This window comes from Maniola hyperantus, chromosome Z (genome assembly GCF_902806685.2).
Source record: "Maniola hyperantus chromosome Z, iAphHyp1.2, whole genome shotgun sequence".
Lineage (NCBI taxonomy): Eukaryota > Metazoa > Arthropoda > Insecta > Lepidoptera > Nymphalidae > Maniola > Maniola hyperantus.
This window is the reverse complement of record NC_048564.1, coordinates 7170411-7183094: the sequence shown is the minus strand read 5'-3', so window position 1 is coordinate 7183094 and position 12684 is coordinate 7170411. Positions and strand designations below refer to the sequence as shown.

The 12684-nt window shown below is 35.0% G+C and overlaps 1 protein-coding gene across 1 annotated transcript; it reads right to left on the bottom strand.

Annotated features, from left to right (window-relative positions):
- Positions 1–231: 231 nt before the first annotated feature.
- LOC117995819 (sperm-associated antigen 17-like) lies at positions 232–8615 on the bottom strand. Its single transcript, XM_034983838.1, has 7 exons — positions 4281–8615; positions 4020–4179; positions 2902–3080; positions 2119–2310; positions 1620–1741; positions 1017–1155; positions 232–382 (listed from the first exon to the last, which is right to left on the bottom strand). The coding sequence occupies exons 1-7, from the start codon at positions 8600–8602 to the stop codon at positions 235–237; spliced, it is 5262 nt and encodes a 1753-aa protein (XP_034839729.1). The 5' UTR covers positions 8603–8615; the 3' UTR covers positions 232–234.
- Between the last annotated feature and the right edge of the window lie 4069 nt (positions 8616–12684).

The window sequence follows — 12684 nt, the reverse complement described above, 5'->3', positions numbered from 1 at the left end:
GAAATTTGGTACAGAGATAGTTTGTATCCCGGGGAAGGACATAGGCTACTTTTTATCTCAGAAAATTAAAAAATTCCCACGGGATTTTCAAAAAACCTAAATCCACGCGGATGAAGTCGCGGGCATCATCTAGTTTATAATATATTCTGTGTCTTTACCTAGCTATGCCTGGATGTCTGAAGATCTAGTTATAGTCAGAATCAAATATAAGCCAGTTAATATTAAGCTCTTGACCTAGTCTTCATCATAACAAACACACTTCATTTTCCTCCGCTCTGCTTTTGTTACAGCATCATCCGCTGTCTTGTCTATCTCCCACCAGATTGCTCCACCGAGAATATTCTTAAAGTACGGTGGCACGCTTCCCTCCCGCAGAAGGTATCTTTAAAAAGACACAGTTTTAGTGCATACAATCTAGGTATGTAGGTACCTATAGAGATACTGATTGAAATTACATGGAATCACTACCCCATTATAAATGCGAAAGTGTGTTTGTTTGTTGGTTTGTTGATTTGTCCTTCAATCACGTCGCCAAGGAGCAACGGATCGACGTGATTTTTTGCATGGGTATAGTTTAAGACCTGGAGACTGACATAGGCTACTTTTTATCCCGGAAAATCAAAGAGTTCCCACGGGATTTTTAAAACCTAAATCCACGAGAACGAAGTCGTGGGCATCAGCTAGTTTATAATATTATGATCTATTTTCAATACCCATGCAACCGATGATTTGATGAAACCCGGCCCACGAAACAGCTGCATTGTCTAGTTCTCCAGATCGAAGCTTAATGCCCGTTCTTTATCTATACTCCCGTAGGAATCATGGGTGTCGGAAAGCTTTTGAACGGGCGCGGGTGGTTGCCCGCGAATGAAGATTGGACTAAGTGGCTCTACCACCCCCATTCTTCAAAATATTAGCACCAAGAAATTGCACGGTTGACGAAGTTCCAACTTCGTATACATTATAAATGTACTTATACTTACTTACCTAAAAATGTTAAGAAAATAGAAACTAACTGATAAAATTGTTTCTCCTTCGACTCCTCGGCGCGTCGCCTCCAGTACTGTGTCAAGTTGGCACTCATGTGTGCAGCCGACTCTACTTCCTTCACCAGATCCGTTTGAGCCTCGTCCAACATCAGCGATTCGGCGGTGTCTAAGTCATACGAAATCAAAATTAGTTATTCCAAATTCCACTTCCCCTTCCGGCTTCCACAAAGGAAAAGCGCCGCGCCGCTAGATTTGTCCCAAGCTTGTTGTAGGACTTATCTACTTAGGTAGGTAGGTGTATATCTAAAATTCTTTGAAAATCTGACTTTAAAAGTCACTACAAAGTAAAAAATAAGTAATTGTTGTTTCTGGACGTAGTGTGCCAAGTAAAGTAACATCTAACATCTTACCTATACCAAAGTCGGGCGAGCAACACACGTATTTTAAGTTTTCTTTTATGTTCGCACGACTCCAAAAAACCTGCCTGGATTGGCATTAAGGCTTTTGTTTTAGTCGCAGCAAGATTGGTGGCGGCAGGCGGACTACTTAATTCGCCTGTTTTTTGCGTTAGTGACTCAGGGCATAGTGGAGAGTTAGATACTTATAATATTATGTAGGTACAAGCTCTACCTTCTTCCATTTCTCCGTCCAAGGATAAATCTTCTGGTAACGGACTAGGAGAGGTGGTAATGTTTGGTTTCGCCCTGGTCTGGACATCTTCTGCCAGGCGATTCTTGAGTTCTGAATATACCCTATTTAAAAAAAATCCATTTGTTTACTAATTGTCACGGTCGCCGGCGACTGAGTCGCCGCGACTAGTTACTTAGTGTTATGGGTCTTTTTTTTATTAGCCATATTAGCCATGTTAAATGACTAATATTCCCCCTTTCCTCTCCAACTAAGCGTCAAGCTTGTGCTAGGAGTAGGTACGGCACAGTGGCGTGCAGTTCATAAAGGCATAAATGCACTGCTTACCCCAGTTGTAATGGCTCAATGCATATTTTTCATTATGACCAGCCAGTAAACAGGTTCTCACCTAACTCATGCCTACCCTGGCTTCAAACCCTGTGCGCGCCACTGCCATGCACGTTACGACGCAATAATATGGTCTTGTTACCAGTCCTCTTACCTATGAGCAAGAGCCTGCACTATCTCGTCTGTCTTTCTTTCGTCTTCTGGCCTCAAATCGTGGATGGGCTCATGTAAAATATTATCACTGTTAGATTCCATGAGATGCCGGTAGCGAAATATTGCATTCAAAAGTTCCTTGGCTCCTTTTAGCCCTTCTCTTTGAGTATCTCCCCATTGCTGTTCCAGAGTGCTGTTAAATTTAATTTCTTGAACCAAAATTGATATGTACTACAGAACGCGGTCAAAAGTAATCGACCTTAAGAAGGAGACAGCAAATTTTTAGAGCGTTGTCCCTGTCGTTGAGACCGACAAAACGTCATATAGGTATGAGTGACAGAGACAAAGACAACGCTCTACAAAGCCGAAATGTCATTCTAAAGGCCGATGTACATTACTTTTGACCGCGTACTGTAAGTAGGTAGGTAAATCTTAAAAAAAGTGCGAGTCACGCTCGCGAAATGAGGGTTCCGTACTACAGTCGAATTTTTGGACATTTTGAACGATAACTCAAAAACTATGATGCATAAAAATAAATAAAAATCTGTTTAGAATGTACAGGTAAAGACCTTTCATATGATACCCCACTTGATATAGTTATCTCACTTCGAAAGTTGAAAATATTAATTATTAGTTCACGACCACAATTTAATTTTTTTTGTAAACTCTTCATAGTGTTTTGCGACTCCACATTGGCATCGACTCCAAAAAAAAACATACAGTCGAATCGAGAACCTCCTCTTTTTTTAAAGTCAGTTAAAAATAAGTAACTTGGGAAACGAACCGCAATACAAAAGCTCTTGGTAGTCTCTCTGGCAAAACATTATCAGGTTTCATTGGTTTGGGTTGAAAACGTTTATAAGGGCGCATCCAAGGGTAGAAACCTTTACCGGAATCCTTTTTTAAATCCTTGTAAGTCAAATTCTTGGGTTTATCAGATAGTTTAGAATCCATCAGCCATTTCTGCCGTATAAATATACTTGGGTTAGGACATATTATTTTATCTACGGTGTATTGGGGTAATTCCGATAGGTACCTATTTATATGAGATGATCTAAAGTCATTATTTCGGTTAATTATACAAAACTTACAATAAAAAATATACTAAGTAAATAAAATTTTCTATTTAGGTCCATTTATGATTTACTTCTCTTTACGTACCTACTGAAAGATATTTTGCGAAGCATTATACCTAATAAGTATGAGATCTCATAAGTAGGTATCTATTGTACTCAGATAGTTGTTGTTAATTTTGGCATTTAAAAAATTGGGTAAAATAGTTTTTCCTGGAATTGGAGTAGTTGCGATCTGTCTTGGGGCATTTCCAAATTTTATTTTAATTCGTTTTTATCGCACTCTGACCGACCGTTTACGTTTCTTTTTCTATCGTCTTTACACCTGAGATAAATATCATCACATTTGCTAGTAGTTTCACTAAACTGATCTTTTACTGCTTTTGTATTTTGGAACTGCCCCAGATCTCATTTACTATAACGATAATATGTTATATATGAAAACCTGAATTATCACGGAGGGGTATTTATGAATACAATGCAAAAACAGAGCTAACACGTTGTGACCCTTTACCGAATGCGTAAAAGCAATTATCTATCGTTAAAAGTAACATTCGTTCAGTCGTCTAAGATTCCAAAAAAAATATGTTAGGGTTTGGTTATTACGAAACACCAAAAAACGCGCGTAAATCACTTGTTTGAAAGAATCGACATAGTGCACGTGCGTTTGACACTAGCGACTCGCGACGCCTGGAATGTCAAGGACGATAAATTTAAAGGTCCAAACGCACTTAGGCTGCAGTGCGCGACGCGGCAGCGCGTTTTGATTCTAATACTGCTTAATAATTGAGTTTTATTGTATGACAATTTACTATACCTAATATTTTACCTCTGATTCATTCAGATGCACAGGACTAAGGATCGACCAAAGGGTGCGGTGGTCTCCGAATGTATAGTATTGATTAATGGAACACCACGGTTGCCAACGACAAGCTTGCTTATATTGTTCAATAATATCCCGATGTACCAATTCCGAGCATGTTAAGTCCCTAAATGGAATATTTTTACTTAAATTAATTTCAGATGCAAGACAAGAAAGTAGTACTAAATATGTACTTAATTGCAAAGTTATTAATAAAATCAAAGTTACCGTGCAACGATAAAAAATTTCAGGGATTTTGCCTCATACATTTGGTTGCATTTACCGTGTGTTGTAGTACAGCTCTCTAAATTATTTTCATTTTGGTTTTGTTCCATATAATTAGGTATTACTTCTTCTGAATTAATTGAGATTTCACTGTTGTTGATTATTTGATCAAAGATATTGTCATTCATTATGTTAATGTTACCTTCTTCGTTTACTGTTAATTTTTTGTTAAAAGAATCTTTCATCTGTAACCAATCCCGTTGAATTCCAGTTACACTGCTTAGTTCAGATTTGATTTTGACTTCACATGTCGTAAAAGACTTACACTCGGCGCAAGCTTCATAATTAATGTTTAAATTTTTTCCATTAAACTTTGCAGAAGTCAAACTGTCTAGTAAGAATTCATAATTATTTTCCATGTCAAAGGTCACACACGTCTTATTAGGTGATTCAATAGCTATTGTTTCTTTAGATTTATCAATCGTTATCGTCGTGAAATTAGGATGTTCAATGGTGTAAATAACATGTATATAAATATAGCCATCCGTCCGTTGTTCTTCGTTATCTATTTGTTCAGATCTTATTTTACCGGATCCTACACTAGTTTCACTATTACTGTTTTTATATGGAATACTTTTTTGTGATATAGACCCTTTAGATTTCATTGCTTCCGTATCTATATCGAAGGCAAATATAGAAAGATATTCTATTTCTTCCTTAGTCCATTCAGGAAAGATTTCTTCATCATCAATTTTAAACCAAGTCAAAATTCTTGTTTTATTCGGGAAAGTTACTATTTGTACTCCATCCTTATTTAATAAAACAGTAGTTCCATCCATGCGTTTAGAAAATATTTCCCCGAGACAATAATCTGTTGCGGTCTTAATGAGTAATTTTTCTACATCGATATATTCATCGTTAATGCATTTTTGTCTTAAGCCATTTGTTTCAATTGTTTCAAATTCTTCTATGACTAACTTGTATTCTGTTGCGTTTGAACCAATTTCTCTTTCACCTTCAGCCAAACCGTGCTTAGATGATTTGAAAGAGGCTTTGTTAAGTTTATCCTTTCCTTTTCCCTTTTCTTTGCCTTTTTTACCTTTTTGAGAACCAGCAACACTAGAAATATCTTCCAAAACTTCATCAGTAATAATTTCTTTTCTACACTTAGTTATAGTGATACAAACAGCATTTGGTTGCAATATATTTATGTCACCATTTCTTTTAAAAATAATAACTTCTCCATTCAAACTTACACACCTCATTTCTTCATCGATGTTCGATAGAGGAGAAATATAATATTGTTTTATGTGCGAGAGATTAGGTGAATTATCTTCATAAATACTCTCAGTTATGTGACCATTAGGCCACGTAACATATAGAGAATGGTATGACACGCTTTCAAATACTTGTGGTAATAGAAAACTTTCATCATGTGATGGGGATTTTGCCGAACTATCTTTGTCTTTATGCTTACCGTTTCCTGAAGAACTATGGGCTAAGGGCATAAGATTTTGGTAAGTTTGCTTTTTTACATACATAATCACTTGATCTTTACTTTTGATTCGAAATGACTCGCACGTGTCAATGATTTCAGATGTAATAGACTCCCCAATAGCTTTATGCATCCAAAACTCGATTTGTCCATTACCTGGGACTATGTTCAATATTACATATTCCAAATTCATTGGAATTATTAAAGAATAAAAACTGAAAATTCGAGAGCCATCCTTGGAGAAATAGCTACAATCTTTTCCAAAAACTTCAACTCTTCTGTCACCTAAATCGTAACCAGAGAATGGCTTCTTAGGAGGTTGTGATTTTAAGTCTCCAGAAATAATTAATTTAGAAGTAGCAGTGGCAGGTGGTTTTGTTTTTTTGGTACTTTTGGTATTTGTATCAGCTGAAATTGGAGATGTTTTTTTTGATGTAAATGTTCTAATTCCTGAATTTTCAGTGCTAGTTATTTCGAGGTTTGCCATTTCTTCATATTTTAAGGAACCATCTATTAGCAATTCCATTTCTACATCGGTACCAGCTAAACAAGCTTTAGAGCCCAATTGACCTTTGAGATCTTTGTATTCTGATTGGCATCTTATTATAACTTTTTTATCGTAGATTTTTTCTTCTTCTGTAATCCAATCGTAATGCTCTTCTAATATAAAGTCAAAGAAGTCTTGTAAACATAAAGGTGTTGGAAGATGACATCGCCATTCTTCTCTAGCTATCCCATCATTATCATGATTATTGTAAAACATCATTACAAAACAATCTGTTACTTTGCAATACTTATAATCAACGCAATTAAATTGGTTAAAAGCATCTAGAATTATTTGAGAAGCACGTATGCCAGTAAAATCTTCAAAATACTCAAAATCATCAATCAAGTGACTAATTGGGGTTTCAATCGCAATTTCAGCGGCCGATACTAATTCACTTATATCAGGACAATCAAAAAGAAATTTAATTTGGGAGATTTCATCTTCTTCATCAAAAGATCTATATGATTCCTCACTTTTTACGAGTGACGGGAAAGAAGGGGAGGTAGAACTTACACATTTGTACGTAGACTTGGATAGAGGTTCGGCTAAAACACTTCTTTTTAAATATTTTTTTTTAAATTCTGATACTGTTGAAGGTTGTAAGTGATCCTTCTTTAATGAGCTTCTATTATTATAAATTTTTCGACAAGCCAAAATATGAATTAATCTATTTAACTCTGCAGTTTCAACATCAGTTCGATCGAAACATGAAAGCAGTACATTTACGTGAAAATTTACTTTTGCCTCTATTTCGTCCGTAGGTTTATTTCTATTGATCCATATTTTATTGATAGGCATACCCGACAACATATTCCAGACAATATTGTCTAAATTTATATTACCAAGATGAAATGTGCTATATTTGCAAAAATCGCCATATTTTATAATAATTGGATTTTTATGATTTTCATACTCATCCCCGTAGGTAAAACGATAATGCTTTTTGCGAGAATCGATTTGACAAAGTTCGTTTATAATTTGGCTAACAAGAGCTTCAGACTGTTGAAGTTTATCTTCCACTTTCATAGTTGGAATTTGGATTGGATTTAAACTCATTGCCGTTGACGAAGATGATGTTCTACTTTTTTCATCAAAGTGTTGACTTTCCGATATAGTATGAAGAATACTGTCTAGAACTAAGTAGTTAGTTACTGATTCAATAGGTACCCTATCTATACGTTTAAAGTACCTACGTAAATAGCGATTATCCTTATATTCTTCAGGTATATTACTTATATCCATATTTTCTAAATAATGAATATGTTGCCGGCTAAGGTCTTGAAGGTCATACATTAAGAAACATATTTCATCGTATATCTTTTCCGGAATACCTGATAAATTATCAGTGTTCCAATACGGAGGTGAAAAAACAACAAAGGACGTGTTTTTAAAAATATCTGCGGTATCTTTATTCAGCCGCAGCATTTGCAAATCTTCCCAAAATTTAAGTGACATTTCTGCAAGTAATTCCATTTGGTTTTGTCCCCTTTTAGTAGCTGGAATCAAATTGGATGGTACTGTGGTTGTTGCAGAATCGATACGAATTTGAACCACAGCTGTTAAGGGTATTCCAATTTTTACAAGACATCCAGCTAAATTTGGTTCCACAAAGCCAGTGATGGTGACGTATAAATTGGGGCCATCTGTCGGATAGTCATCGATGTAAACTTTATCCCTCCATTCCTCACCTCTTACTCTTAGTAGTGTACTATATTTTTTATTCTCATCCTCGACTTGTGCTGTAGCAGCTCCTACTTCTCCTTTTTTACCTTTTTGAGGTGGTGGTGGTTCTGGAGGGTCTGGTTTCACATTTACGGTTCCTCTTACTTCCGCTATGTCAATCATTGTTGCCGATTCTCTTTTCATTCCTTCTCTCACTTTTAATTTTTCTTGCATAATGTACAGGTATTCAACTTTCATTTTTATAATTAGATGTTTAATAATAAGTGCTAATAAGTCAGGAGGAATATCTTTCTTTTCTTTGAGATAAATTTGACCTTCTTCAAATACTCGCAGATTATCATCTTTTACTTTTTTTTCACCACCTAACTGATTAACCATGAATATCGTTTCAGTTTTACAAATATTTTTAATTACAAATCTCCTCTCTTCTGTTGCATAAGTTTCAAACTTTTCTAAATAAATGCGATCCTGATCACTGCCCGCTGCTTCTATAAGAACTACTTTCACTTTCCACGATTCATCATCTAATCGTGCTTGTTCTATGGATTTCCTCCAGTAGTTCTCATGACCTATGGCTTCCTTACCCTTATTAGGACCCATCAGAATCAGGAATCAATTTATTTTCATAAAATCAATTCTTCATTACAAAAATAATCAATGATTAATCCGTTTGATATTTACCATAAACAATACACCAATACATAGTGGTGGTTATAATTTTATCTTTAGAACATTTCTGACCTCTAAATGCTTGCACGCTAGACCTGCGATTGCTGACCTGTTTTTGAAGCAACTTGATTTTATACGTCATGTAAAAAAATTAAATTAAAAATTAAAAAAAAAAACCCCGACAAAACCCTCTAAAAAGTAAAACAACAATATGCATAGCATGGGCCCTTAAGTAGTAATATTTTAATCCAAGCCGTCGTCGATTCGGGGGACCTCTAAAGTTATTCAATAACATACGGTAGGTATGTTATTGAATAACTTTAGAGGTCAGAAGAATAGCTACATAGTAGCTAATGTTAACGAATAACTTTAGGGGGGTCCCCCGAATCGACAACAGTTTGGACTAAAAAAGAGAGCACAGATAAAGTTACTAATGTGATAAACAGAGACGCAGCTAACCTATTTTTTGTCCCTTATCGTGTAACTGGTTTTTTTAAAGAATACATAAAAAGAATGCAACTTTAGTTGCAAAACAAATTTTGAGAATTCGTGGCGTAATTGTATTTCTCATTAGTTATTTACTTGTTTTCACATAAAAAACGTTTAATACAAATATTGTTGATCGGTTAATACAAATATTGACTACTAAACAATGGTAATAATTGTCGTGTTATTTATCGGTTACGTCGTCGTGCTATCGCTATCTCATACGCGGTTACACAGTACTTACATCTACCTTTATTACTCTATCTACGACTAAAAGCAACTAAAACATAGAGATTGTATACATAGAGGTAACCATAACGTGTTGCCGCTCTTGTACATATTATATGTGTCAAAGAGGTATTGTTATCTCAGTCTTTTTCAGGGAACCTCCATTCGTGTAAAAGCGATAGCTCATAAAAGTCTGGCAACGTCGCTCCATCGGTGAAAATAGTGACCAGTATAGTTGACAGATGCCCCCTTCAGCAGACAAAACATTGGGGTTTGATGCAATATTTATTAAAAATATTTAAAAAGCACATAAGTCTGGCTCAAAAGTAAGCTTAAAAGCGAAAACAAAATGTGTGACGGTGTGTTTTTTACCTCCAGATCTACGGAAGGGGGCGTAAAAGCTCCAGAATTGTATTTTCATGGGTAAGTGTTTAATAATTATTTCATCGCTTCCAACCGCGATTTTTACTCCGAAAATTGCTGAAAATTAAAGATTTGCATATTATAAGTGTAATCATCTCGTGATAAAGTAACAAAATCACGTTTCATAGCGTAATTTAATATTTATTTAATGCATTATTTTAGGCCTCATTTGTAGTGATGTGTGTACATACTTTATCGATAAAATCAAATTTATCGTTTTAATAATATTTGCATACTTTTGTAGATTTCCAAAATGTCCTTGACCATAGTTAAACAAAAAGAGACCAACTATTGATTTGCAGTTTTGAGGAAGTAAATTATTTCTTGTTTTAGTTTTTTTTTAAATTGTTGTTAAAAATGTAAAAATCCCTATGACGATCATAAGGATTTTTGAATGTTTAAAAGCATGACAAATAAAATTTTATTTCAGGTTATAAAGAAACTAAAACCACGTCAAGAGCTGGCTAATAGTGAAACCCAAACGAGTCGAACTTTATCTACCTTAGAAGCCTTGGGTCTGCTGATTGTGAATAGATACTAGGCTACCCAGGCTGGCTGCCAGGTAGGTATAACCTTTGTAACAACTAATCACTAATCCAACTCCTCAATGTCATGTTGCAGGAGTAGGTAAGTAGTTGGTAAAGACTGTTATTGAGGATAATTTTTTATTCAATTATAAACTTTTAGAAGTTCTTACTTTTGAATCGTCAAATACATCTATTTTTGGTCAGTAATAAGGAAAATAAAACTTACCAGGGCCACTGTAGTTCATCGTGAGTCTTATAGCTTTTTAATTTCATTACTTGTTTTTTTTAACAGATTGTAAAGAGAGTCGCAGGGAGTCGGATGGTGTTGGCGCAAGACCGTGGCGTGAGAAAATCCTATCCTAGAGAGTATCAACCAGCTATAATATGCCAGCTGATCTCAACTTAGATCTGATTTGTTTCACGTATAAAGACGATCCTAAAACAAGTCACATTTCTTATCTACCTACATTTGAAGCGGTGGGAAGTAGAACCAACAAACTGTTTGCCTATCTTGTTTTTACTCAATAAATTGATTTGAATTAATTAAAATGTGTTTCCTTTTATACTAAGTACTAGCTGATGCCCGCGACTTCGTCCGCGAGGATTAGTACCTTTCCTTTGTTACTTCTCCGTCCTTTCAAATATATCCAAAAATCAATTCGATTGGTTGTTTAGTTAGGGCGTGAAGGAAGGACAAACACACTTTCGCATTTATAAATAAAAAAATATTCGAAGAGATTTACTGTTTTTTAATGAAAGTGTTCCGTCATCTGAACATAGAGAATTAATTTAGCTGTAATATCGATATCCTTAAAAAAATCGTCGTCCCAACCGTATATGGGTGCACACTGTGACAAGATGACGCACGCACACAAATAAATTGACACGCATTTGGAGCTTAGTTGGTATCCATCTAGGTAATCATTCATTTAAGAACTAAAATCGTACTTTTGACATGAAATTTGACACAAAAGTTAAAATGGCGCGTGAGGTATTTTATTGTGGTTAATGGTTGTATAGGTACTCTTTGAGACAATGAGACCTACTGTACACTAATTATTAAATAGGAAAACCATAGAGATGGAAAAACTTTGACTCAAAATATACCTACTCAAAATAGGCTACTTGACACTTTTTTTAAGTTGGTCTTAAATGGTTGGCACCGATTCCTTTGTCTTACTCTAAACTAAATTTAGAGTATCTGCATCCTTTTCTTTTTAACAATGCTAAAAAAGGAACGGAACATGACTTTCACATTTAAAGACTCTAAATTTTAGTGCACAATACAAATTTAAACAGTAGGTTCGCGAGTGCGTGCTAAAATCACGGGTTTTACCATCTAAAAATTAAATTTAGAAATGTCAAACTGCTTCTGTCCTTTTCATATTACAATAGTAAGAAGAGGGTGCGAATACTCTAAAATTAGGTTGTGCTTAGAATCGGTGCCAATATTTGTCCTATTATATCAAAAAAATTAACACTATAGTTTTTTGCACCCTACAAACCGTAAAACTTTAATTTAAAAATATTTTTTCTTAGACAGGTAAAAACACTGTCGGCCATGTTTGGCCGATAGATTATCTGTGCTCTGACGTCATGCATTTGTAAACAACAGCATAACCTCCCAAAGTTTAATAAACATGACTTCTATACTAGTTTACATGAAAAATATAGTAATTATCGTTATTGTATCATCCGAGAAAGTAAAAAACGCATCGATAAAGACCACAGGAAAAATGTGAATTAGAGTGCCCAGTGAAATAAATATACGTAACACGCAAAGACTTGCTTAAAGGGATCCTATATGACTAACGACTTCAACCCAAATTTATTTTTGCAAAGATCACTTTGTTGTAAGTCTTACTGAATAACTTATTCAATTTATAACGAGAAAACGATATTTTTTTACGTTTACTATGAGTTTTTAGAAATATATAAAAACTAGCTTATGCTCGTGACTTCGCCCGCGTGGACTTCATAAATTTCAAACCTCCATTTAACCCACTCAGGGGTGGAATTTCAAAAAATCCTTTCCTAGTGGATACCTTCTCTTTACCTACAAAGAACACACCCACCAAATTTCATGTATCTAGGACCAGCTGTTTAGATGTTTAGGCTGTGCGTTGATATATAAGTTAGTCAGGACTCTAAATTTTATATATCCATATACTACGTTAGTCCCCGCGTGACATAGGGATGACATTTCTTTGTTTACATATTTACACTTTGTCACATCATGGCTGACAGCGTTTTCTGCGTTTCAAATAAAAATAAAAATTGTATTTTTTTACATTGGATTTATATATCCATCGTGCGTTTTTAATAATTGTTATTGATATATTTCGTTGT

Bases quoted from the DNA above. Each gene is read 5' to 3' on its own strand.
- LOC117995819 (XM_034983838.1), bottom strand. From the start codon at position 8,602: ATGGGTCCTAATAAGGGTAAGGAAGCCATAGGTCATGAGAACTACTGG. The intron at 4,180-4,280 runs GTAACTTTGATT...TATTCCATTTAG, and splicing joins AAATTTTTTATCGTTGCACG to GGACTTAACATGCTCGGAAT. The intron at 383-1,016 runs GTTAGTTTCTAT...GTCTTTTTAAAG, and splicing joins AAGGAGAAACAATTTTATCA to ATACCTTCTGCGGGAGGGAA.